The 26,801-nt window shown below is 48.1% G+C and overlaps 1 protein-coding gene and 1 non-coding gene across 7 annotated transcripts; both read right to left on the reverse strand.

The window, feature by feature from the left end:
- Positions 1-1,816: 1,816 nt before the first annotated feature.
- Positions 1,817-13,993, reverse strand: Rnh1 (ribonuclease/angiogenin inhibitor 1). 6 transcript variants are annotated; one of them, XM_021646219.2, is made up of 10 exons: positions 13,851-13,993; positions 7,803-7,907; positions 6,012-6,182; positions 5,479-5,649; positions 4,807-4,977; positions 4,562-4,732; positions 4,303-4,473; positions 3,862-4,032; positions 2,202-2,372; positions 1,817-2,070 (listed from the first exon to the last, which is right to left on the reverse strand). In XM_021646219.2, exons 2-10 carry the CDS (start codon positions 7,886-7,888, stop codon positions 1,983-1,985), a joined length of 1,371 nt encoding a protein of 456 aa, XP_021501894.1. In that variant the 5' UTR covers positions 7,889-7,907; positions 13,851-13,993; the 3' UTR covers positions 1,817-1,982. The 6 variants fall into 6 exon arrangements, with proteins under 6 accessions (XP_021501894.1, XP_021501893.1, XP_021501889.1 ...); XM_021646218.2 differs by having other exon boundaries at positions 7,803-7,902; positions 13,851-13,959; XM_021646214.2 differs by lacking the exon at positions 13,851-13,993 and adding an exon at positions 9,741-10,084.
- A 4,840-nt stretch (positions 13,994-18,833) lies between these two features.
- Positions 18,834-18,935, reverse strand: LOC132651153 (U6 spliceosomal RNA). The gene has a single exon (XR_009589006.1). It is a non-coding gene; the product is annotated as a U6 spliceosomal RNA (small nuclear RNA).
- Positions 18,936-26,801: the final 7,866 nt, after the last annotated feature.

Here is a 26,801-nt window from a genome sequence, read left to right on the forward strand (position 1 = left end):
AATGTACATTCCCACCAACAGTAAGTGTGCCTATTTCTCCTTGTCCTCAAACTTGCAGCAGTCTTCCTGCCTCTGCTTCCCAAGTGGTGCAGTTACATGCTGAGCAAACGGTTTTAACTCTGACCAGCATTTGTTGTCTGGTTTTGTTTTCTTTCTTCAGACGGGGATTCTCTGTATAGTCCTGGCTATCCTGGAACTTGCTCTGTAGACCAGGCTGGCCTTGATCTCACAGAGATTTGCCTGCCTCTGTCTCCCGAGTGTTAGAATTAAAGGCGTGTTTTTAACTGTTTAAAGATTTACTTTATGAGTAAGGGCAGTGTTTTGCTTGCATGTGTATATGTGTACCGATGAGTGCCTGGAATCTCTTAACTTCTGGAACTGGAATTAAGAGATTTTTTGTAAGCTGACACAGGAGTGCTGGGAACTGAACCCAGATCCTCTGCAAGAGCAACAAGTGTCCTTAATCACTGAGCCGTCTCTACAGCCCGCAAGCACTTGCTAGCTCATCGTTTTCATAACAGCCATTCTCATGATGTACCATCTTACTGGTCCTGATGTACATTTCCCAGGTGACCAGTGGCAACGGGCGTTTTTCCTTCCTGCCTTTAAAAAAATTGTTAGATATATTGCTCCTTATTAATCAGGTTATTTATAAATCCTGATTAAAACTGCAAAATTTGGTGAGCATGGTAGCTCATGCCTGTAATCCCAAGTCTAGGGAACTTGGGCGGGACTGCCATAACTTCAAGGGCAGCCTGTGTTACAGTGGAACACCTGGCCTCTTAGTAGATATTCTGGGTGTTAGCCTGTGGGTTACACTTGACACACACATGACTGGCACATATGTACACATAAATATAATTTTAGCTGGGCCTGACAGCATATGCCTTTGGTTTCAATTTTCAGGATGCAGGAGGCTGATCTTTTTTAAGAGGCCAACCAGGCCTACATAGAGAACTTATCTTTAAAACAGTATCTTTTCTCTGGTAACTTTCTGCTGGAGAGATAATGCCCATGACTGAGTGTACCAATAAACATCGTTTCCTCTGCTGAAAAAAAGAAAGAAAAAATTTGGGGGCTGGAGAGATGACTCAGCAGTTAAGAGTACTTGCTTTTGCAGAGGACCTGTTTCTATTCCCCCACCCATTTGGCTGTAACTCAGTTCCAAGGGATCAGACACTCCTCCAGCTTCGGAGGGCAGGAACATGTTGCACAGACATACATGTTGGCCAAACACCCATAAAATAAAAATAAAAATAAATTTGCCATGTGTGGAGGCACACACCTTTAATCCTAGCACTTGAAAGACAAAAAGCAGGCAGATGTCTGTGGATTCAAGGCCAGCCTGGTGTACTTAGCAAGTCTGAGGTCAACTACAGCTACACAGTGAGACCCTGTCTCAAAAATGAGATAAAATAAAAATAAAATTTGAAAGTATAATTTTAAAAATAAATCTGAAGGTGAGAATGTTCTTGTTTTTTGTTTGTTTTGGCTTTTGAGACAGGGTTTCCCTGTGTAGCCTTGGCTGTCCTGGACTCACTTTGTTGACCCAGCTGGCCTCAAACTCACAGAGACCTGCCTCCCTGAGTGCTGGGATTAAAGGCATGTGTCACCACACATGGCAAATTTAGGTATTCAAGGCTGGCCAAGGCTATAGGTAGCAAGACCCTGGTTTTAAAAAGGCTGTCTTGGAGACTGAATCAGGACCCACTGCTAAGGTGAGCATATGTAAGAACTACCCCATACACAGATAGTAGTCATAGCATTGCGGGTCTGTAGCAAAGCTACACCAACCCACAAAAAAATGACAAGGACCTTTCTTGCCAACAAAGTGTTTTAATAGTTATAAAGTGTCTGAAGTTTTCTACTAAAATAAGATCACAATGCTTATCTCCAGTCAACACTAGGGCACCCAGAGCCAGAGATCCTGCTGGCTGCCCTTGGAGCTGGATTAATGTCCTATGTCCATGGAGGTGCACAGCTCAGGAGATGATCCTCAGGGATGGCCTTTCCTCCTCCAGGGCGCGAAGCTGGTCTTCCACCTCCTCCGCCCAGTAAATGTCATACATGCTGTACATAGGTGGGCAGAAAAAAGTGAGTTGGGGTGCCCCTAGTTACTCCTCCATGCCCACCTTCTTGCCTGAACCCTCTGAGGCCAGGCAGTCCCTGTTCCATCACCTTTACCGACTATATCCACTTACACTAGCTGCTGAAGGGTACAGCTGGGCTGTTTGAGGCTCTCTATCAGTTGCAGGACACCTGAGTCCCCCATGCAGTTGTTACTGAGGTCCAGTTCCCGCAGGCTGCGGTTGGCCAGCAGGACACTGGCAAGGCTGCTGCAAGCACTGTCATGCACGTCACAGTCCCCGAGCCTGGGATGAAGAGGGCAAAGCTGTTCCCCACATCTAGGCTTTGTTAGGAAGGCAGCCCCTCCACACCTCAGGTGCAGCTAAGCTTCCCTCAGCTGAATACAACAGACAGAACCCTAGCTTCCCCTGACAGAGGATGGGTACACAGCTCAGAGGGCATATCCATGTCTCCTAACACCAGGATCCTGACTAGGTCAGAACTGTGTGCACCAAGGCCAAGTACATCAGATGCCTACAGAAAGTAACAGGGTAGACAGGCTTCTGGACTGAGTGAGACTGGGATACAGGCCAAAGGAAGGGTAAGTGAGCAGGTCCAGTACCCATACCCATAAGAGGGAACCTGAAGAAGCCAGAGGTACTGGAGTATAATGTACAATAAATAGCCCAGCTGACAGCAAGAAGCTGCTATGGCTTGCCTCTCCAGTGTGGACCTGAAATCTGCAGAACCCCATCTGTAAGTGACTGTGGCAGGCCCCAAGTCCCCTGGAACAGTACCCATGCTCCATTCCTCCAGACTTCCTGAGTGTTCCGAAGTTCTGGCTACCAAGATGCTGGACAGGAGACTGCAGGGCTGTCATCTTTGTAGTGGCCTGTCTACCCTTTAACTACTGCCCAGCCCAGAGTGAGCAGCAATCAAGATGTGCCACCACAGAAGGCAAGGAGACTAAGGACTGGCTACAAAATGGGAAATCTCTAAAAGTGAGAACAAAAACTTGAGAAAGTAAATGAGAATAGGAATTGAATTGCCCTCCCTTAAAACCTAAGGACTGACTCCTGGACACTGCACAGAGAAATGAGAAAGATAAAGGAAGCACAGGACTTCTCAGGACCAAGACCCACATAAAGGTGAACCAATAGCCCTGAGCACAATGGGTAGAAAAAAATTAAAGCTTGCAGAGAGGCCTGGGCTCATTTGCTATCAAGCCAACAACCTGAATTCCATGCTTGGAACGAACCCCATAGCAGAAGGAGAGTCAACTGCAAGTTATCTTCTGCCTCCACATGCATGCATGGTGTATGAGCTGGGGGTATACACACATAGCAAAAACATAAAGTAACAATTTAAAAGTCTGCCAACAGCAGATAGATACATAGGAGATGTGGGACAGCAGAAACCTCCCTGGAACCAGAAAGAAACAGAAGAAATGAGTGACCCAGATTCTACATCAAAGTCAATGACCAGGATGCACTAGAGTATTAGAAACTCATCTATAGAACCCATCCTTGGAAACTGCTGGAATGTGACTAAGAAAATGAAGAAGCCCAGGCTTGGTGGTGCATACCTTCTCCCTGGCACTCAGGAGGCAGAGGCAAGCAAACCTGAGTGTGAGGCCAGCCTGCATAGTAAGTACCAGGGCCACACAGACCCATCTCAAAAAGTATGGGAGCCCTAGTATATCTCTACCTGGGGTTCCTCAAAGGAGGAAGGTGGCCAGAACTTAGAGCTATGCTTTCATCTCCAGCACATGGCCACCTGCACACACACACTTACCAAAGCACACGCAGCACAGTATCTGGCTGGCCCAGGGCTTTGCAAAGCTCCAGGACTCCCGAGTCTCCCAGTGGGTTGCTGCTCATTTGCAGCTCCAACAGAGAACGGTTCTTGGTCAGCACCGAGCAGAAGTGGGAACAACAGGCAGCTGTGAGACTACAGGTCTTTACCCTGTGGGAACAGAAAGGCTGGAGTCCACTGGAGCCAGTAGCTCCAGCTAGCCCTTCCCTTGGGGGTCCATAAGGGACCCAAGTGGCTCACCCACTCCCACATCCTTCAACCTTTGTGTACCTGCACCTCAGCCTAACACTGCCCTCTTTGTGCCACACCATCTTCCAGCGTCCACCAGCATCTCCCAAGTTCACTCCATCCCAGCACATTTTCTGCCCAGGCACCATTCTGTCGTGGAAGTACCTCAACCCCCTCCTCAGGCCCCCTCACCACAGTGACTCCAGCTGACAGCCAGGCTCCAGCAGGCTCTCACACAGCAGTCGGGCACCCTCATCCTTCAGCTCATTGCCAGCTAGGCTGAGTTCCTTCAAGCTCTGCTTTGCCTGGAGGACACGGCACAGGTCTTTGCAGCCCTCTGCAGTGATATCGCACTCCCAGAGCCTGTGGGATATCAATGTTCTCCAAGAATGTCCTTCACTCACCACTCTCCTCCTCCATCCCCATGGGAAGAGGCTGGAAACTGACTTACCACAGAGTCCTAAGCTTACAGCTAGGGAGCAGCAGTCCTGAGCACAATGCTGCAATGCCTGCATTACCCAGCTTGTTGCTGCCCAGGTCCAGTACCCGCAGTGAGGCTTTGGAGGCCACGACATCACACAGATCCTTGCAGTTGGCTGATGTGACTCCACAGTTCTCCAGCCTGGAGACATAGGACATGGTAAGAGGGGCACTGGTGCCTGACCCTACCCTCAGCGTCTGTGGCCTGGTACATACTTGAGTGACTCCAGTTGACAGGCAGAGTCCTTCAGGCCCCGGCACAGCATGTGGACACCAGCCTCATGGAGGTCATTGTTGCTCAACACAAGCTCCTTAAAGTCAGGTTTCACCCTGAGCACTGAAGCCAGGGGCTCACAGCTGGTGGCTGTGAGGTTACAGTATTCCAACCTGGGGGCAGGCAGGGGTCTCAGGCAACTCAAACGAATTTAGGATAGGCCTGGAAATGCAGTATCAGGGAAACATGGGATGCTGGTATCTTGTTTTCTATTGCCTTCTTAGGCCTCATCTGGTTGGTCAGGCACAGTGAGTACCTAGAGCCTCCAGGCTCGTGTGGACACCAACATTGCTCAGAAAACCTTTACAGTAAAGAGCCCTACCGAAATTCTGAGGTTCTCCCAGACCCAGCAGGAAGAAACAAGTTCTCACTGAAGAGTACCTTCAGATCATCTGGGATCACATTCTACAGAATCCAGCCAGACTCTACCAGCATCAATTCTACTCTCAGGCTAGGTCAGCTACCAGCCCCTAGCAAAGGGGAGCCCCTGGAATCTTAGGAGTCCCTTCTAAAGTTCTCATCCATGGGTGTTGATGTCAGGGTTACTGAGGGTGGCTGGGCTCTGGGTCAGGGGCAGCAAAGAGCTCAGGGACCCTGGCAAGGTATACACTCACTGAAGCTTTTCAAGATGGCACTGGGGGTCCCGAAGTCCTTCACAGAGCAGCTTCAGGCCTGCATCCCCCAGAGGGTTGTCATTGAGATGTAGCTCACGCAGGGTAGGCAAAGAGCGCAGCACGTCAGGCAGGACTCCACAGCCAGCCTCCGTCAAGCTGCAGTTCTGAAGGCTGAAGCACATGCCATCAGCAGCAGGCATGAAGAGACTCAGCCCCTACCTGCCCGAGCTCCCACCACACTGTGTAGGGTTAGTGCACTGCTTTTCCTCTAGACGGGGTTCCAGGCCTAAGGAGGACACCGGTGTGGCTCAGCCAAACTTTCACTTGGGGCTGGGACCTGGAACAAAGCCATTGTGTGGCCTGTCCTAGTACTGCATACGTCACCTGAGTTCTGGCTAGAGCTGGGAGTGCCTGTCACCACAACCTGTCCCTTCCTACTTCCCCAGCCTCTCAGTTAGCTTTCTACATCACAGCTGCCTATGTGTCCACTTGAAGTTCTGTCCTGAATAGGCAGGCTGAGCCCCTGGGCTTACCTCAGCTTCTGGATCTTACAAGTAGGATTCTGCAGGCCCTGGAGCACCAGGCTCACACCAGCATCACCCAACTCATTGGTGTGTAGGCTGAGCTCTGTCAGGGTAGGGTTGGCCTGGATGGCTGAGCTGATGTCTTTGCACCGCACCTCAGTGAGGCCACAGTCATCCAGCCTGCAAACAGGACCCCTGAGTCAGCAAGGTGCTGGCCTCAGACCCAACCACCATCCCACACAACAGCTGGCATGACCCACCCGGAGCCAAGAAATCCAGATGTGGGATTATAACTACAGTATTTAAACTTGAAACATTCCTGGTGACATGTGGATCACCAAGCTCCATGTCAGTCTGGGCTACACAGTGGAAGAAAGCCGTCTCAAAAAAAAAAAAAAAAAGACCAAGAGCTAGAACTGCCTGCCCAGCTTGTACAAAGTTCCAGTACTGAGAGGTAGGGTGGGAGCGTAGGAACGGATGTTGATAGCAGGCAGAGGAACTCAGACCTGGTCAGAGCTGCTGCAGCAAAAGTACATGATGAATCATACAGCAAGTTATGACTCCGTTAGGCCACTTGGGGTCACCGTGCACCCACAATGCAGTGTGAAAGGCCACACCCATAGTATGTCCACACTCCAAAAGTATGTCCACACCCATAGTATGTCCACACTCCACATGACCACCATGAAAAGCCCTTAAATTAGCCAAGGGAACAGGTACAGGATGTCTAGGCTCAAAACTCAGGTCGCTGGGACAAGAGGAAGAGGGAACCTACAGAAAGAGCTAATGAGATGATCAGTAAAAGTCATGGGATCCTAAGCAAACAGAAGGGGGAAAGTCACAGGGCAAAGCTGGGAACCCATACCTGACTAGAAGTGCCAGGCAACATGAGAATCTTGGGACATGGTCATGGGAAGGTAATAGAGGGCTAGGGTAGCCTGGATGACCTTCTGACTCTACTGCAAACCCAAGACTCTCTCAGGAAAGAAGAGGAAGAAGCAGCCACCTATCTCTTGCCTGCGAACCTGAGTCACCAAGAGCTATGAGAGCCTAGTGAGGAGAGCTCTTACCAATTCCCTTTCTCAGACAGAGATGGACAGACAGGGACAGGTGTGGAGAGGCACCACTGCCTGCTGAAATGCCCACTATCTCTAGAGGAAGAAAAACTAACAAGGGTCCAAACTGCCAAATGCAAGGTGTCCACCACCTGCGGCTGCCATCAGCCTCCACACCAAGCCTGCCCACCCTACCTGAGCCTGCAGTGGTTCACATAGGCTGCTCAAACATGATACATGCTAGTCAAGTTCTGCTACCTAGCTACATGAGCTACATGCCTACTTGTCAGCTGTTTTTAAATTCGTGTATCTCAGGCTAACTTCAAACTCACTATGTGGCTGAAAATGACCTTGGGCTTCTGATCCTCCTGCCTCCACCTCCCCAGTAGTGGGATTATAGGCTTGTACTTATATATTGTGTATATTGTGTTGGAAATCAATTGAACCCAAGACCTTGGGCATACTAGGCAAGTACTCAACTATTTAGCTATGCTCCCACAGCCTACTTCCAGGCCGGTATGGGCTACAGAGTAAGAACTTGTTTGAAAACACACTAAAACTCAATAGTAACATCTCATGAAGATTATGAAAAACATCTTCATGCCCATGAATAGTATGCCTTTAGAACATAGCAAGCTCCTGTCAGATGGCCACCAAGCTGCAAGTATCACCCACCTCCACAACAGAGTACTGCCCTCCCAACCAGACCCAACTGAACCCACAAGGGCCCCAAGGCTGCCTCTACCTGACCACTTGGTATTGCTGGATCAGAGGAAGGAGTTCTGTCCAGCGGGCATCACTCAGCTCCTCACACTGGATGTCAAGACTCATGGTGGATGCACAGTCTAATCTGGGCAGAAGAAAGAAGAGAACTCTTGAGAAAATTTCCGTAGTTTGGCAAGCTAGAATTTTTAAGAAGGTGAGTCCATCCAAGAGAGCAGATTATTTTCAGTAGGGGCCCAGTCTCTCCCCAGAAAGTATGTCTACATATTGAGTCCCAATGTATCAAACAAGGTATCAAAGCGAGGTACCCCCAGCAGATACCACTAAGAGCAGCAGTCTCCTAGCTTCCGAAGGAACCCAGCCACCCAGCACTTTCTTTCCACTGCAGACAGCACCAGGACACCAAATCTGACCTGGAAATCTGCTTCTTATTGCCTGAGCATGGCTATGGTCTGGAAACCCCAGCAGTGGGGCTTCCTGCTCGCTCAGCCCAGGACCTGCTCTGAGAACAAGTTGGGCTAGTAGGCACCACCACACTCTGCTGTTGCCAAGCCATCTGCAAGGTCAGATGCCAGGGAGCCTGGATCCTGAAGGGTGGGAAGGCACAGGATGCTGGGGAAAGGAGAGTATTCAGGGGCAGCCACTAAGGCACTTGCTTCCATGACTTTCTTTTGAGACTAGGGACTCATGTCAGGCCAGGACTATCTTCTGTGGAACCCTTAGGCAGCTTGGGCCCAACCCGCAAAGGATCCAGGCTGTCTATCAGGCTGAGAAAAATGAGACCTAAATCCTGGAAAGCTGGGACAAACAGGTCGTCACAGGGTCTGACAGGAATGGGCAGAGTCTGAATAAATAAGACAGGGATTGGCCGTGAAGGATATCCCTGACACCTGGGGGCAGACACCCATGTCTCCACATTCCTGATCATCTGTTAAGCAGGCTGGCCTGGACAGCATGCGAGTATCCTGGGGGGTTCTTTGGAAGAAGTGATCTGTGCTGGGTTCTGTTTGAGAGCAATAGAAATTCACTTCAGCTGCCCTCTCTGATGGTCATGACAATGACAGCAGCTCTGTGTGAAGTTACAGTGCCTGGCACAGCATGGTCTTACTAAAGGGCCTCCCCCTCCCTTCCCAGAGCTAGGAGGCTACCCCTAAGGCCAAACGAGGAAAACTCACTTTACACATCTTGACACAAGGGCTAGTGACAGGGGAAACTGAGACACGGCATGAATAACTCAGTGTGGTCATTCAGCCAAAGCATGGAAAAAAGTTATCCCCACCCCCAATGAGCCATTGAGTGAAACCTGCACTGCCTGGATCCCAGGGTGCGTCATCCAAACAGTCATCACTGGGGCACTTACAGAGGGGTGGGGCAGCTACAGCCCCAGGTCCACAAGTCCTGCTCTCATCTGCACTGCAGACCAGGGGATCCTACAGTATCTACCTTTGGGGAAAGCACAGGACTGGACTTGGCGGGAGGCAGGGTGCCAGCCAGTTCTGACTGATCACCTGAGGTCAGGGACAAGGGATGTGAGAGTAACCAGGCAGCTGGCTCTCCTCTCACGCTCCTCTCCTTGCTTGGCCTTGGGACAAGGCCCTGGGCCTCCCTGGACCTTGGATCCTTTGGAGTGTAAGCACTCAGAATGCACACAGGTGATCAGGCAGGAGACCCCACAAGGCCGGCTTAGAGACATTACTCAGACTTCCCTTTAGATGCAATTGGGGATTGCTAACTAGCTGCTCTTAGCTGTAGCCCCGTTGGGCTAAATCTGGGATCTGAAGACAGCCCCTTTGGGCCCTTAAGTGAGCAAAGACGCCGCAGGCGACGGGGACATGAGCTCAGCCTTCAAACACTGAGAAAGGCTTCTCTAGGGCACATGTGTGCCACTTTAAGAAGGAACAGGCCTCAGAGGCTCGCTGAGCCCGCGATCCCGCCCCCGCCCTACTTTGGTCCCTCGAACCTTCTGGTCCAGACGCTCTGCCACGTATTAAGAGGGCCAGGAAGGGACTCGAGACAAACTCTCAGAGCCAGCCGGGCGCCCCGAAACATGGCCCGAGCTCACCTGGAGGCGCAGCTAGAGGTCTCAGCCGCTCGCGTTTCTTCCGCCCAGGGCGGGGCCTCGAGATTCTCGCCGGTCCTCACTTTCTGGCCTCAACTAGCCTTTCACTTTGCCTTCTGGAGACCGCCCACCAGGTCCGCCCCTCCCACATGCAGGCTGCACTTTGGGCACAGACTCGACAAACCTGAGTCACTTCTTTGGGCCTGACTAAAAATATGTAAAATGATCCACAGCTGCAACGAAAGGGTGCGACTGTGATGAGAGATTCTGGTACGACAACAGCACACACCCACTTCTCCCACGAGCCAACGAGCTTTTCGTGGACAGAACAGTGTTCAAAACATCCTTTATGGTCCTGGGGATGTGGCTGGGGGTGCTAACAGACTGCTTCTTGTGCGTGAGGCTCCAAACACCCACAAAGGACAAGCATTGTCACTATTTAAGCACTTCGGCTATTTGTTTTACATTTTATTTATGTATGTGAATGCTTCATCTGCATACATGTCTATGCATTGGGCCAAGGGAGGACAGAGAGGGTATCAGATTCCTGGGGACTGGAGTTCTACGTGGTTGTGAGCCACCATTCAGGTGCTGGAAACTGAACCTGGGCGCTCTGGAGAGCAGCAGACAGTGCTCTTAAAGGCTAAGCACCCCTCACCCATGTTTAAACTTTGTAACATACTCCTCCTACTGGTTTTTGTATTTTTCAAACAAGCTGGCCCCGAACTTGCAGATTTGCCTTCTGGGTGCTGGGATTCTAGCACTTTGGAAAAAGTCGGCATGGGGAGTTCGAGTGTCACTCAGAAGCCCTGCTGTCCTGCACAGATGGCCACATTCTTGTCAAGGAACTGGCATTCATCCACCTATTTGTTGAACACCTATTGTGTGCGAGGTGCTGTTCCGAGCCCCAGACCTCCTGGGGCTTTCTTTAATAACACCAGGGGCTTCCAGCAGGCCAGCACAAGAGGTCAGGGGTTGTGTTCCCAAGAAGAACTGGGACCAGGATCCCTGAAGGGAGAAAGGGAGGCAAAGGGAGAAGCAAGAAGGTAGATTGGAATTCAGCTTCATAAACACTGCACAATGGTCACTACAGACCTAGCTTAATCTTCATGGCTGCAGGAGTCATGCGGACTCAAGACACCGGCAGCTGGCCTGTAAATTAGGGAATCAATTCTTTTGGGAAAGATAAAAGGTTGCCCAATTAGAAGGAAAGCTATGGGCAGGCCAGCCCTTACTTGTTGCTAATGTGAAGGAGAATTTCTGAAAAGATGTTGTATCTACAGAGACTGATTAACTTTCAGTGCTGAGGAGTGATTGGAATGGTGCAGGTCCAGAGGCTAATTACCTTATCTTGGGCTAGTTCTAGCCCTCTAGGACAGCCCTTTCTTGCCCACCTCTGTGTTGGAACTAACATCTTATGACTATAGATAGAAATATTTTAAGATGAGAGCTAAAGGTGGGTGCAGTGGCGCACACCTGTGATCACAGCACTTGGGAAGCAGAGGCAGGTGGACTCTGTGAGTTCTGTGAGTTCGAAGCCAGCCTGGTCGACAAAACGAGTCTATGACAGCCAAGACTACACCAAGAAACCCCGTCTGAAAAAATGAGAGAACCAGGCCTGATCACCCCTCCCCTTAAAAAAAAAAAAAAAAAAAAAAAAAAAGTCATCAGTCCCAGGAACTAGGCTATAGGTCACCAATTCCAGGAACAAGGTCATAAAATTCCCTATCCAAGGAAGAGCCTGAGGCTAACCACAGGAAAGGGAAGGTATCTCAGGGTGCAGCATCTGTGCTGGGCAGCCCACCCACCTTGTAGTAGAACATTCATGCCATAGATGATACCTAACATCCCTGAGGTCTATAGAGAGCTAGATCAGTGTTGGTTAGCCAATCACTTTGTAACAAGCTTATACTTGCTGATGTCACCCAATAGTGTAACTGTTAAGCTGGAAATTCCCGGTCCTTCCTCAAACCACAAAAAAACCCTGCTGTTCAGCTGCTGGGGCTCTCCTGTCTGATCTACTGCATTGGTGACTGTGGAAAGACTGAGCTTAAGCCTGAATAAAGCTCTTTGCTCTTACATATGTGGTCCAGCTCCTGGTGGTCTTTGAGGACCCTAAATGTGGGCATAACAAAACAAAACAACAAAAAAAGACAGCTGTGCTTTTTGCATGGACACCCTGTACCCACAGACAAAGGGCAGGAGTTAGCAACTTGGGGTCCTGGGTTCCAGGCAAGCCATGTGGCTGGCAAGCACAATGTGTTTCCAGTACTTCACCAGGACCTCGGGACAAACTGTGAAGACAGCACCTCTCTTCCTGCTGCATGCATGAAAATGAGGGTTTCTATAGAGACCAAGTACACTGAGGAAGGGTGAGAAAGGAGAGAGAGAGAGAGCAAGGGCCCCCAGGTATGCTGAGTTTCCACCAACTTTACTGGATGCTGTATGAGGAAACTAACATGGGAAGGTGGGCCCCCAGTGTAAACAGGATCTTCCTAAGGAAGTGGCAGAGATAATGGGTGCAAAGGGCAAAGACATATTTCTCTTTTGGAGCCTCCAGAAGGAACTACCTACAGACACTTGATTTTTAACTTCTCTCCAGGACTGTAAAGTGATAAAAGTAAAGTAACAAATAGATTTGCAATTTTGTTACAGCAGATATGACACTGGTACTTTTTACACAACTGCTACAATTTGTTTGTTTGTTTTCTTTCAAGATAAGGTCTCTGCATAGCTCTGGCTGTCCTGGAACTCACTGTAAACCAGGCTGGCCTCAAACTTTCGGAGAGCCAACTGACTCTGCCTCTCGAAAGTGAGAGTACTGAAGGTATGCACCACTGGACATGGCTCTGTTACTGTGGTCTTGCAGCAGGGCATGGGCTGCCTTTAATCCTAGCCCTCTACTCCAGAGGCCTAGGCAGGTGGAGCTCTGGGAGTTCAAGACCAGCCTGGTCTACATAGTGAGACCCTGTCTCACAAAAAAAAAAAAAAAAAAAAAAAAGAAATGGCTTTGCTACGTAGACCAGGCTCACCTCGAACCACGTACATAACCAAGGCTGGCCTCATCCTCCTCCACGCTGAAGCTGAGTTTGGAAGCACACAACCTACTTTATGTGTACAACCACAGAGGCTCAACCTTTACATTAATCTCGGCATTTCATCCAGAAGGCTCAGGACCCGTTCAAGACTAGTTTGTGCAACATGCTGAGTTTCAGGCTAAGCTGGGCTACAATGTAATATTGTGTCTTTAAAAAACAAAACACATACACATTGGCCAGAGTACTGAGCAAGACCCTGTCGCAAAAATACGTATTAAAAAATACGTATATACAATGATGCGACTTTCCTTTGTGCAGAATTATCGGTGTAGGTGACTGAATCAACCCATCTCCACGGTGGGCTGTTTTCAGATTTTTCACTATCCTGCAAAGACTAGTCGATTCTAAGGGACTTCCTACACACTGCCAAAATGACATAAATTCCATATCCAACAATGGAAGGCGACTGTCTCGAGGTGAGGTATCGGTTACGTGCCCTCCCCCGGTCGCGGCTTCCACTTCCCTTTAAGAGTCAGGGAGGCCTCGGGCTAGCCTGGCTGCCCGTTCGGGCCCCGTGGCGAGGCCGCAGTTCTCGGGGGACCTGGAGGACCGACCGACCCTCTGCTTCAGATCCCGCTCCACTGAGGCCCTCCGCCCACCTCTCCTCGAATCCCTAGGAGGTGCTCTGGGGGACGAAAACCAATCGCTACTTAGTTTGGGGAAAGCAATTCTGACTGGGTGGGTCCTTGCTTGGACAGCCTGAAGGAAGTACTACGCATGCGTAACCCGACGCGCCAGGACTCCTAGCCGACCGCGAAAGGTGCAAAACGTCATCCAAGTGCGCAGACACCGCCTCGTTCGCCCCTCCCGCCAGCACCGCCCCGCCCGGGAGCGCCCAGCTCGCCTCTTCCTCTTCACCGGCTAAGTGGGCCGGACGTCTGGGTGACCACGAGCTAACAGCACTGAAACTGACCTCAGGAAGACCGAGGCTTGGAAGACCCGGAGCAGGACGGCAGCCTTCTGACTGGAGTGCAGGAGGCGAAGCGAGGCCCTCCGAGGCGTGTCCGCATGGTGGGGGCGGGGCTTGCTGCGGGGGCGGGGCCTAGCGCGAGCTACTTTCGATGACTGAAGGGATGCTTGGAACCCGCCTGCCTACTGCCGGAAAGTCCCTCCCGGGTGGCTGTCCAGCCGGGAAATCCACCCGGCTCTGTAGTAGTGGTGCTCCGGGGTGGTTGACGCCTTCATTGCTGGATAATGATGGGTGGTGGTGGACTCGCTCTTGACCTACATGAGAAATGTGTTTCCGGAACCTCTACCAAAATGTATTGGAGGTGTTTGTTTTGTTGTGTTTCGGAGCCAAGGCCTCCTTGTAGAGCTCTTGATGATCTGAAACACTATGTAGCCCAGGCTGGTCTCGAAGTCAAGTCAATCCTGCCTCAGCTGCCCTAAATTTTGGAATTATTATGCCTTGCTTGCTTGATTTATTTATATTTGAACAAACCCTCAGTAAATGGCCACCACACCTGATCTCTGGGTTATATTTTTTATTTGTGTGTGTGGAGTATGTGGGAGGAAGACATCCAGGGTCCCGCTCTATTACATTCCTCCCTGTTCCCTTCAGACAGGGTCTCTCACTGTCTTTTCTAACTGCTGTGTGACACCATGTCCAAGGCAACTTATAAAAGAAATCTTAATTTTTTGTGTTCCAGAGGTGAGTTCCTAACCATCGTGGCTGGGAGCATGGCAACAGGGAGCCAGGCAGTCCCGATTCTGGAGCAGTAGCTGAGGGCTTATATCCTCATCTACACATGGGAGGCAGAGGCCTAACCGGAAACAGTGTGGTGGGGTTTAGAAACCCCACAGCCCATCCGTTCTTCAAGAAGGCCATACATCCTAATCTTCCCAGAGAATTCCAACTGGGGATCAAGGATTCAAACGTGGGAGTCTGTGGGGTCTGTTTTCATCCGAACTACAGCACAGAGTGAACCTGGTGCTAAAGTATAAATGAGCAAGACTCAACAACCTGCCTGTCTCTGCTCCTCATCGCTCTAGGGTTAGAAGTACAGAGGTGCTGAGTGACCAGGCAGCCCCTCAAGTCCACATTCCATCCCACATATCCCCAGCAAAATTAAGGCTTTCTGGTGCAATACTAGAAAGAACCTACCCACTTTGGAAGAGATAGAAATTGATTTTGTTTACATTGTCTTTGTCTTAGAAGTCCTTCATTATGGACAAATTGAAGGTACACAAACAAAATAGTATCAGCCTGAAGTCCCATGTCCTACATGAAAACACTGCATTCTGACTGCTGTTACTAGCACGTCCTGTAGACCAGGAAGCTCTTAAGAAATGCAGTGTACCCACAAACATGATGTTACAGGACCTAATGGCAGGAAATTTTATCAGGGAGGAAACAGGTAATGGCTCACTTGGCAAAGCACTTGTTGTCAGGCCTGACATATTAGTTCTTTGCTGGGAACCAATATGATGGAAGGAGAAAACTGCCTCTCCTGGTTTGTCTTCCGATGTCCCCTCACAGAGTATGGCATGCCCACATCCATACACAAATAAATAAATAAATGTCAAAAGGGAATTTAAAGGAAGCAGGTGAACCTGACCTTTAAGTCAGTATGTCCAAAATATCATTTCAGCATGTAATCAGTATTTTTAAATTGAACACAATTGTTCACATAGTTCCCATGCAGTACCTGAGGCCCTGTGGTTAGTTTGTTCATGGAACCATGGAACATCTTCGTTCAGGTGAGCCATATTTCCAGTGCTCAAAGTCTCATGAAACTTTTTTTTTTTTTTTTTTGGTGTGTGTGTATGCATGTGCATCTCACAAATAGAGAATGTTTATTTTTGAATTTTATGCCATGGAATCCAGAAGTGAAACCGGCTGCTGTTCCTGTGCTCTTTGGGATTAATGAAACCGCCTCACCAGCAGCAGGGCCAGCTGCTCAGGGCTCTGGCTCCCTCTAGTGGGCACAAGCTGGCAACATTCAAGGAAGCTATATCCTGAAGTTGAGGGTACTATCCTGGAGCAGCAATGGACAAGAACAGGTTGGGGTGCTTCTGTGTGTGGTGAATCTCTGAAAACCCACCTTGGCTGTCCAGGGAAGTGGGAATGCTAGAAAGATTTTATGAAGTTACCTCCCGGGATCCATGAGGATCCACAGCTGGCAGGTGAGTGATACTGAGGTCAAGGCAGCACTTAGCTGGCCTAAGGATGGCTGAGCCTGAGTGCTGTTTGCTGTAGTGGGAGTGTGGAATTCTGGAAAGGCTTTCCTTCAGAAAACCAGAACATACCTGCCCTCAGCACTGCGGAGCTATCACCCCCGGAACATCTTACAAAATGGCTTTTTTTTTTTTTCTCTTTTAAAGATTTATTTATTATGTATACAGTGCTCTGCATGAATTATGCCTGCTCACCTGATCTCACTATAGATGGTTGTGAGCCACTATGTGGTTGCTGGGAATTGAACTCAAGACCTTTGGAAGAGCAGCCTGTGCTCTTTACCTGTGAGCCATCTCTCCAGTCCTAGAACAGCTTTCTTTAAAAACTTTTTTTTTCCTCAGTTTTTTGAGACAGGGTTTCCCTGTGTAGTCTTGGCTGTATCGGAACTCACTCTGTAGACAAAGCTAGATTCAAACTCACAAAGATTTACCTGCCTATGCCTCTGCCTCCCGAGTGCTGGTGTTAAAGGTGTGCATCACCACCATCCCACTCCTTAAAAACTATATTAAAATTTTTTTCATATAGGAATGATACACATGTAAGAATAAATCTTAGAGAAAACACAGTACAATTAGTAAAAATAGGGGCTGGAGCGATAGCTCAGCTATTAAGAGCACTTCCTTCCGTGCACAGGACCCAACTTCAGTTCCCAGCACCCAGTGAAGCCTCATAACCATGTGTACCTCCAGCTCAGGTGTCCCATATCCTCTTCTGATTTCCAAGGACACATGCACACATGTGGCTTCCATTCACACACATACACACATATAAATAAAAGTAAGGGCCTACAGAGATGGCCCAGTGGTTAAAAGTGCTTACTGCTTTCCTAGAGAACTCAAGGTGGTTCACAGTACCCAGTCAGACAGCTTACAACTGCCTATAAGTCCAGCTCCAGGGAATCTGACACCTACACCCATACATACACACCCTGCCACACACACACACACACACACACACACACATATTTACAAATAATAGAAATACAAATCTTTACAAGTTAAAAAGTTAAGGGAGCTGGTTCAGTAGTTATGAGTATTTTTTGTTCTTCCAGAGGACCCAGGTTTGATGGTGGGTCACAACTATCTGTAGCTCCAGTCCCAGGGGATTGGATGCCCTCTTCTGACCTCAGGCACCAAGCATGCATGTGGTACACAGACATATATGACAAGCATGCAAAACACCTAAAATAATACACATAAAATAATAAATCTAAAATTATTTTAAAAATAAAGGTTTTAGGGTTTTTGTTTGTTTGTTTGGTTGGTTGGTTGGTTGGTTTTCTCAAGACAGAGTTTCTCTATAGCCTTGGCTATCTTGGGCTCACTTTGTAGACTAGACTGGCCTCAAATTCACAGAGATACGCTGGCCTTTGCCTCTCCAAGCCTTGGGATTACAGGTATGTGCCACCACACCCAGCTAAAAGTTAAATTTAAAAAAGAGAAAAATAAAAATAAAAGATCAACCATACTCTCATTATTCTATAGGACACCTCCTCCTTCTTTTTTCTCCCTCCTCCTTTTTTTTTTTTTTTTAAGATTTACTTATTATGTATACAGTATTCTGCCTGCATGCCAGAAGAGGGTACCAGATCTCATTATAGATGGTTAGGAATTGAACTTAGGACTCCTGGAAAAGGAGCCAGTGCTCTTAACCTCTGAGCCATCTTGCCAGCCTGCCTCCTTTCTTTTTGAGACTGAATCTCTCTACATACCCTGGCTGGGCTAGAACTTACTCTGTAGATCAGGCTGGCCTCCGACTCAGAGATCCACCTGCCTCTGCTCCTGAATGCTGTGATTGAAAGTGTTTACCACCATGCCCTGCCACACAGAATAGGTCCTTAAATTGGTGTATTAGGGCTAAACATGGTGGTGTTAATCTCAGCATTGGGAGCTCTGTGAGTTCAAGGGAAGCCAAAGCTACATAGGGAGATCCTGCCTCAAATTTATTTTTTTTAATTGGTGTGGGCAGGCATACACATGAGCTTTGTTGCATTGAAATATGCAACATAAACTTTTTGCATATTTCAAACAGAAAACTTATGTTTGTGTGAACATGTATGTTCATGTACATGTGAGCCTTGATGTCTTAGAACACCATTTCAATTCCAGTCCTTACTTTTTTTGTATCCTTGGCTGTCCTAGACTCACGTTGTAGACCAGCTGGCCTCGAACTCAGAGCAATCCACTTGCCTCTGCCTCCCTTAGTGCAGGGATTACAGGCCTATGCCGCCATGCCCTGCTCAGTCCTCACATTTATAAAACAAGTGCTGTACCAGCTGAGCCACCTCTGTGTGTGTGTGGTTTTTATTTATTTATTTTGTTTTTTTGGGGGGAGGGGGGAGCGGAGAGTCTAGAGAAAGACACACACACATATACAGATATATGTGTTTGTGTGGTTCTTTACGTAGCCCTATCATGGAACTTACTATTAGATTGGATGCCCTCTTCTGACCTCAGGCACCAAGCATGCATGTGGTACACAGACATATGCCACCACACCTGACTCAAACAAGTTTGTTTGTTGTTTTTGTTTTGTTTTATAATATTTATTATTTTATGTGCTCTATCTGCATGTACACCTGCAGACCAGAAGGGGGCATTAGACCCCACTATAGATGGTTGTCAGCCACCATGTGGTTGCTGAGAATCGAACTCAGGACCTCTGAAAGAGCAGACAGTGCTCTTAACTGCTGAGCCATCTCTCCAGCCCCCCTTTTTTAAATGAATGCTTCACAAATTTGTGTGTCATTGTTGTGCAGGAGCCATGCTAATTTTCTCTGTATCCTTCCAGTTTTAGTGCATGTGCTGCCAAAGTGAGCAAAGCTATGAACTCTTGATCCTTCTGCATAATATCTCCCAAGTACGGGGATTAAAAGTGTGTGCCACTATTCTCGCTTTTGAATCTAGGCCCTCATATATGCTAGGCAAGCACTCTAACAACTGGGCTATGTCCTCAAACATTTTTGCTAATTTTTACTGTCTTGATCAGAAAATTCCTACCTAAGGGAGCTCTCCCCATTTTCATGTAGCATGTATGAGTGAAATGTACATGGGTATGCATGTTTTTGCATGTGCAAGAGCCTATGTGTGTGTGGAGATACACACGTGTACTTGTGCATGTGGAGGCCTGAGGTTGCTGTCAGGAATTATCCTCCACTGCTCTTCCTCCTTCTTTACCAGAACCAGGATCTCTCAGCCAAGTCCAGTGGTCTTGGATGCAGCTGGTCTCCCTAGCCATCTTGCTCTGGGAATGCCCAGTCTCTACCTTCTGAGGCTGGAATAAAAGAAAGATGCCACACCCACCTAGAATTTAGGTGAGTTTCTGGAGATCCAAACTCCAGTCCTCACACTTGAGAAGCAAAAGCTTTAACTGATGAGCCGTCTCTGGCCCCAAAAAGATAGCTTATTCTAACTTTGAGATTTGTTAGAATAAATTTTTATTCTAAAATGAGATTTGTAGCCGGGTACAGTGGGGTACTCCTTTAATTCCAGCACTCCGGGAGACAGAGACAGGTAGATCTCTGTGAGTTCAAGGCCAACTTGGTCTATAAATTGAATCCAGGACAGCTAAGGCTACACAGAGAAACCCTGTACCCGCCTAGGAATTGTATTCTTGAATCTCTACTTCCAGACATTCTTTCCAAACTCAACTCTATGTGGCTTGAAAACCTGATTATACAAATCACTTATTTATTTGTTTGTTTAAAATTATTTATTATGTATACAGTGTTCTGCCTGCATGTACACCTGCATCGCAGAAGAGGCAGCAGATCTCATTATAGATGCTTGTGAGCCACCATGTAGTTGCTGGGAACTAATCTCAATACATCTGGAAGAGCAGCCAGTGATGTTAACCTCTGAGCCATCTCTCTAACCCAGAACAAGTGTTCTTAACTGCTGAGCCATCTCTCTAGCCTCGTAAGTTTTTTAAAGTTATGTGATAAAGATATAACTTTATGTCTATGGCTGTTTAGCCTGCACGTATATGTATGTGTGCCCTGTGCATGGAGGTCGGAGGAGGTGTTGGTTACCCTAGAGCTGGTGTTGAACTACCGTGCGATCATGGGACCTGGACTTGGGTCCTCTACAAGAAAAAGTGCTTTTTAGCACTCAGATATCTCTCTAGTCCCAAGGATATTATTCTTGATAGCCCCAAAGTAGGAAGATTCCAAAAAGCCACTAGGTAGCAAAATATGGAGCACAGTGACTTTACTAGTAAAAACTGCTGTGCCGGCTGCTGCTTGACAACATTTGGAGAGATAAAGGACAGACAGACCTCAGTATATGAGCAACCAGTGCTCTTAACCTCTGAACCATCTCTCTAGCCCACAAATCACATTTTATAAATAGATAGATAGATAGATAGATAGATAGATAGATAGATAGATAGATAGATAGATGTAATAAAAAGTCTTTTGTTTGTTTTTTTCCAGACAGGGTTTCTCTGTGTAGCCCTTGGTCCTGGAACTCACTCTGTAAACCAGCTGGCCTTGAACTCAGATTTCTGCTTGCCTCTGCCTCACAAGTGCTGGGACTAAAGGTGTATGCCACTATCGCCCAGCTAAAGCATTAAAAAAAATTTTTTAACAATATACAAAATGTTTCATATAACCCAAATAAAGGCAGGAAAGGGTATATGGATCCAGCTTATTTTGACTACAGGCATCTTCAATTATAACTACCACGATGCTCTGGATAACCCTGGTCCCCTTTCCCCACAGTTTCCCAGCAAACTATAAACACATAAACCCACTAAAGTGGTGTATGCTGTTTTTATCCTAGTCCCTGAACTAGCGATACACCTGACTTTGCTATTAATATAAGCCAGGAATATTCTAGCAAAACGAAGTCGCCTCTTTCTAACCAATATGCACACTTGGCTTTTGATCCTGATCACAGGAAGCCAATGGCCTTGCTACTTGCTGCCCAACACCACCCTTCTGTCAGTGAGTGCCGTATAGCATGACCCTGTGCAATTTTTGATCTGTCTTTGTTTCTGCAGCACCTTGGAATCTGTCTCTAGACCCTGGGAGCAGACTGTTACACAACAAAGGGAAAAAAGAGAAAATTAGAAACAGACAGCAGGAACAGAAAGCAGTAAAATTATAGAACTAAAGGCAAACATCTCAATAATTACATTAAATGAAAACAGACCCAGCACATTAATCAAAAGAAAGACTGGCAAGATGTTTTTTTCTTTTCTTTTTTCTTTCTTTCGTTCTTTCCTTCCTTCCTTCCTTCTTTCTTTCTTTTTAAAGATTTATTATTTATACAGTATTCTGCTTGCATGTGTGCAGGCCAGAAGATGGTACCAGTTCTTATCATAGATGGTTATGAACCACCATGTGGTTGCTGGGAATTGAACTTAAGATGTATTGGAAGAACAGCCAGTGTTCTTTTTTTCTTTTTTTCTTTTTTCTTTTATTTTTTCACAGCCAGTGTTCTTAATCTCTGAGCCATCTCTTCAGCAAAATGTTTTCAAAACTATATATATACTAGCTGAACATGATGGCACACACTTGCAATTTTAGCACTCAGTAGGCTCAGGCAGGATGACTGCAAGTTCAAGAGCATAGGTAGCAATTGGTGGGAGGGTCACTAAGCAGGACTCCATCCCTAGCAACTATTTGTGCAGCTCAGGACTTGCTGTGGCTGCCTTCTAAGACCCACCTGGATCTCAAGATTCTATGGCCTGAGGAAGGTCACATGCCATGAATTGAGGCTACCAGTATGACCTGGCCAGGGTCTGCACATTCCCTCCTTGGTGACCTCAGAGCTCTAAGCAAGAGGGCAATGCAGTGTCCTACAGCCACCCCAAGAAGGAACAATCCAGCCAATGTCATCATTTCTCATGTTCTAGCAAAACTGGCAGAAGTTCAGACACACAGGAAACAGCTAAGAACTAGAGTCGATGCAGGATGGCAAAGGGTGAAGTGCTGAGCTGAGATCCCCTCAGACTACCTGTTGCTGCCCGCGTGTGTATTACTTCTATGGCTCCTCAGAAAGGGAAGTACATTGTCTGGGCTCTGAGGATACAGGTCTTGGTTTCTAGGTTTCTACCATTCCTGCAAGGTTACCTTGCTGAGAAAGAACCTGATGCCAAAGATTGGGCCAACCCAGTTGAGGGGTAATGATGCCACCTGGTGGAAGGGAGGAACCGAAGGTTAAAACCTGAGCCCTTGTCCACTCTTTAACCATGGGAGGCAAAGTCCAGTTTCAGGAGGACTGACCTCTCCTGAGGGCCACGAGCCAATATGGTCTCCCTAATCCACACTCCGGTCCTCCCATGGCCACCCAAGGCCTGCCACTCAGGAGAATTATTATTCTCTCTACATACTTCTTCACAGCGTCCTGAGACAGGTATGGTTTCTTCTACTAGGGATGCAGAAACTACCTTTGCATCCCTGCCAGGAGCAGCATGAACAGACAGGTCCCACCCGGAGCACAGATCTCTCACTAACTGGGGAGGTAAACAAAAACATTGCCAATTACACATTCTAGACACCAGTCCTGCCCTAGTGGCAGCAATACCTACTACAGCTTTACCCGATGTCCCTCTCAGGCCCACATTTCTCATTTTGTGAAAGCTTTTCCCCAAGTTCATCCCACATTTGGGATAAGGAACTGAACCCCATCTTTACAAGGAAAAACATTTAGAATATTAAGTGTCGGGTTTGGAAAAGATCAGAAGCAGGGACAGCAGAATCCCAAGATGTGCCATGAACAAACCAGACCAGCCTGGCTTTCTCCTCCTAGGACCAGGCATAGAGTAGGCAATATCATTAGTACACACAGACAGGGATATAGTTCAAGGTAGCCCCAACCCTGGAGCTTCCCTGGGTATACAAAATTTTAGGAAGTTTACAAATAGAAAATGAAACCACACATACACACATATAAAAAAAAAAAAACCCACAAAACCAGACAAAATAAAAAACAGAAGAGGGAGAAATAAAGATTTTCTGGAAGGCCAACATTAAGACTGAGTCTCAGCCAGCTGTGGTGACACACACCTTTAATCCCAGCACTTGGGAGGCAGAGGCAGGTGGATCTCTGTGAGTTTAAGACCAGCCTGGTCTACATAGAGAGTCCCAGGCTAGCCAAAACTGCACAGTGAGACTGTCTCAATAAACAAACAAATAAATAAACGGCAGAGCTTCTCCCAGCCTCATTTAGAGAAAAGAAGGTACAATGCAGATTGTTGGGGGTGGGGGAGGACAACAGCAAGGCAAGCATTTTTTTTTTTTCCTCCAGTTTTCAAAACAGTTTCTCTGTGTGCTGTGTGTAGCCCTGGTTGTCCTGGAACTCACAGAGATCTGCCTGCCTCTACCTCCCATGTGCTGGGATTAAAGGCACACCACCACACCTGGCTTAGGCCAAGCAATCTTAGGAAGCATGGCAAAGGGACCCAGAACCACATCCTTTGTCAGGAGCCAAGAAATCTGGAGGCCTGGAGGGAAAGGTAGGGCAAGGACAGGAGCATGGGTCCCTAGGTGTATAGGGATTTCAGAAGGGATGGGAGCCCCAGGGGGGGGGGACTAGGGGGAGTCCAAAGCAAGATGTGGGGGCCCAGGAGGGCTAATACTACCAAGGGTCCTTTTCTTATAGAAAGTGGCTACACCTCCGTGCTGGGTACTACTAGGCATCAAGTCCTAAACAGGAGGGGCTAGGACCCAGGTGGCACCAAGGAGAATGATACTGGCAAACAAATAATGATGTATGGTGAAAAGCACACTCCATGACTTATGCCCTACCAGAACGAGGAACTTCTAGACCCCCATTTGCAAGTAAAGACCTATAAAGTGACACAGAGCTGGCCTGCCAGCGAAGGTGCAAGGCTAAAGGGCATGAACTGCCTGTTGTATGACAGTACTCCTGAGGGAAGGCTAGGAAGAGGTAGGGGGAAGCAGAGACTCCAGGAGTACGGAGCTAGGCGTACAGCCCCTCCATCGGACACCTATTAGGCCTCCTCCTTGGAAGACACTGGTTTCTTAGAGAACCAAACTGGTGACTTCCACCTGACTCAAAAGACTGTACACTCTGGTTCAAACCTGTGGGACTATATTCCAAAGACTGAAACCCTGCGCACAAACAACAAAATAAATCCGCCAGAATGAAAATCAGACTTCATCCACTGGATACCCGAGATGGTTTGCTCTCAAAACACAGAAACAGCGGTGCACTGAGAAGCTTGCTGTTTGCTTGGTGCATGGCCCCAACTTAACCGGGGTTTCCCTGCCAGGGACTGTCACAGTACCAGTGGGCAGTAGCCTTACTTGCTACTATAACCTCTCCTATGGCCATGCAGGGCCCTGTGACATGTGTATGACCATGGGTATGGGTGTCCCATCACCTGCTTCTAGGTTCTCTCAGCAGTACTTCTTTTCCTCTTACAGGAAGTGGCTCATCCCCTCCCTTAGTCCTGCACCTTCACCTCCAGGCCAGCTCTGTGTCACTGTGTAGGCAGGACACAGCACTGAGGATTAACTATGGTCACTGAGGTGCAGCTGGGAGCTGGGGCTTCTGGTCTAGGACAAGGATGGAAAGGGTATGAAGATCCTAGCTCCTGGTCTTCTCTGGACCTGATTCCTTCATGGGTTTACCCCAGAACCCCACAATCTTGGCAGTGCTGCAGCATTCCATCCCAGAAGAAGCACATGGCAGCCTACTGAAACACCAATAGACATTACTGGTCCTCAAGCCTGGATCCTAAAAGTACCACGTTACTACTCCAGCTTAGCAGAGAAAGGTTTTCATGTACCTGAACTCCATAAGAGAACAAAAGCAGCAGGCAGTTCCCAAGGTGGCTGCTCCTCTCCCCAGTCTACTTTCCAGACCTCCTTCCAGAGGCTGTCCACAGCAGGGGTCCCTGTCCTCTGGCTAGAACTCTGATATCAGGGGACAATGCAGAGGTTACACATTCAATTCCCCTGGGGCCTCTTGCAGCCCCCCTCCTCCCCCGGGATCTCAGCCCTCTTGGGTGATCTGATCTTATATTTTGATTCCTGAAAGCAGGGGCCACTGCCTAGGCATGGGCCAGGTTACCTCTGTCCTGACAATGGTCCTCAATAAGGAAGATGCCTTTTGGGCACTGTTCCAGCTGCCAACCCATTAATGAGTACCATATTCTCCACGTTAAGTAAACAGCTTCTCATGGCACCAAATAGCTAGGCTGGGTGACTGCCACACTGATTAGTGGTGACAGTTTACAGCCATAACACCTTCCCTGCCTTATTTGTTCTGAGCCACTGGACTGTGCTGAAGATGTCTCAGGACTCCCTCATGTCCCTATCGGTCAAGAACCCTCTGTGCACGAACAAACCCAGGTGATACATTGCTGCTGGTTAATCTGCAGCTCTCACTATTTGATGGCCCAAAACTAGGTGACAGCATCAGCCTATCCATGTCCTCTCCTGAGCACTAGAGGCAGCCACATCTATCCCTGTCTCTGTTCCCTGCAAGCTACATGGGCCCAACTGGTGCTCAAACCCTATCTGTCATAAGACTTCCTCTGCCTCAAAGGCTACCCTACTCTTCAGGAACCAGGACGTAGTAGGGCAGCAAGTCTAGCTGGGACTTATGTTGTTGTTCCTCCTGTCTTCTCTGAAGCTGTGGGTATATAATGGGGACTCCCAGTGGGGTGAGGGGAAGCCTCTGACCTCTAGGACACCTGCTACCATCCTCAAGCTGTGGCCACCTCCCCACCCCCAGAATAAGTTTACTTGTAGGCTATAGGCTCTTTAGATTCTAAAAATGGAGTTCCAGCCACCCCCTTTTAGCTTATTGTGAGAATGAAATAAAAAAGTATACAGTGAGTGAAGGGACCTGCCTCATCCCTGGCGGCACTGGGCTGGACCTAGAAAAAAGGTTTGGGGGTTACTGTGGATAGGATACCTCAAATAACTTTATTCCTCCATCAGGACAGTGAAGAGATACCAACTGTCAGGGGATCCTGCTGTGTTATAGCAAGGAAGTAAGGACAAGCAGGGACCTTCCTTGCTCCACAGTGCCAGTTGCCCAGCTCAGGAGTGTTACTGTCCTAGGAGTGCCCCCCGCCTCCCAAGAAGGCCCAAGAGAGCCCATATCCAACAGATGAGCTAAGCCCAGAGTGACCCTGCTGCCTTCCTGCCACCTAACCCACAGCACAGGCCAGAGTTTGAACAAGTGCCATTAGCAGACCGGGCAGAATAGGAGAACCAAGGAAACAATCTCGGCAAGCCATTTACCCTAAGATCATACCTGCTAAGTCCATCCCTGAGTAGCTACAAGCCTGATAACAGCCTCATGGAATCACCTCTCTACAGAGAATGCAGAGTTTGTGCTAAGGTGCTCAGGCCACTGGTCCATACCTGGACAGGTGATAGCCTCTCATGCCAGCTGTATTTGCAGATGTCCTCAAGTTCCCTTAAAGCTCTGGGACATCTACATCTTAGAAGATGAGGACATGGTTGTGACCACGGCAAAAAAGCAGCCCTCAAGGTACACAGAAATCACTCCTCAGGTATCCAGTACAGACCTTGGCTAGCCAAGGGCCACACTCAAACAACTACATTGTCTCTCCAGCTCTAAGTGAGCCAGCTGTGAAGAGTGGGCCAGGCCAAGTGTGGTCAGTTGGGAAGGAGGTATGTATTGTCCCAAGCACTAAGCCCATCCCCCATATCACAGATAAGAGTTGAGGGCGCTTTCC

Source organism: Meriones unguiculatus, chromosome 1, assembly GCF_030254825.1.
Source record: "Meriones unguiculatus strain TT.TT164.6M chromosome 1, Bangor_MerUng_6.1, whole genome shotgun sequence".
Lineage (NCBI taxonomy): Eukaryota > Metazoa > Chordata > Mammalia > Rodentia > Muridae > Meriones > Meriones unguiculatus.

Excerpts from the sequence above, each read along its gene's own strand:
- Rnh1 (XM_021646214.2), bottom strand. The coding sequence starts at position 9,829 with ATGTTTCGGGGCGCCCGGCTGGCTCTGAGAGTTTGTCTCGAGTCCCTT. Across the intron at positions 4,733-4,806 it reads TGTCAACTGGAGTCACTCAA|GCTGGAGAACTGTGGAGTCA; the intron begins GTATGTACCAGG and ends CTATGTCTCCAG. Across the intron at positions 4,033-4,302 it reads TGTCAGCTGGAGTCACTGTG|GGTAAAGACCTGTAGTCTCA; the intron begins GTGAGGGGGCCT and ends CTGTTCCCACAG.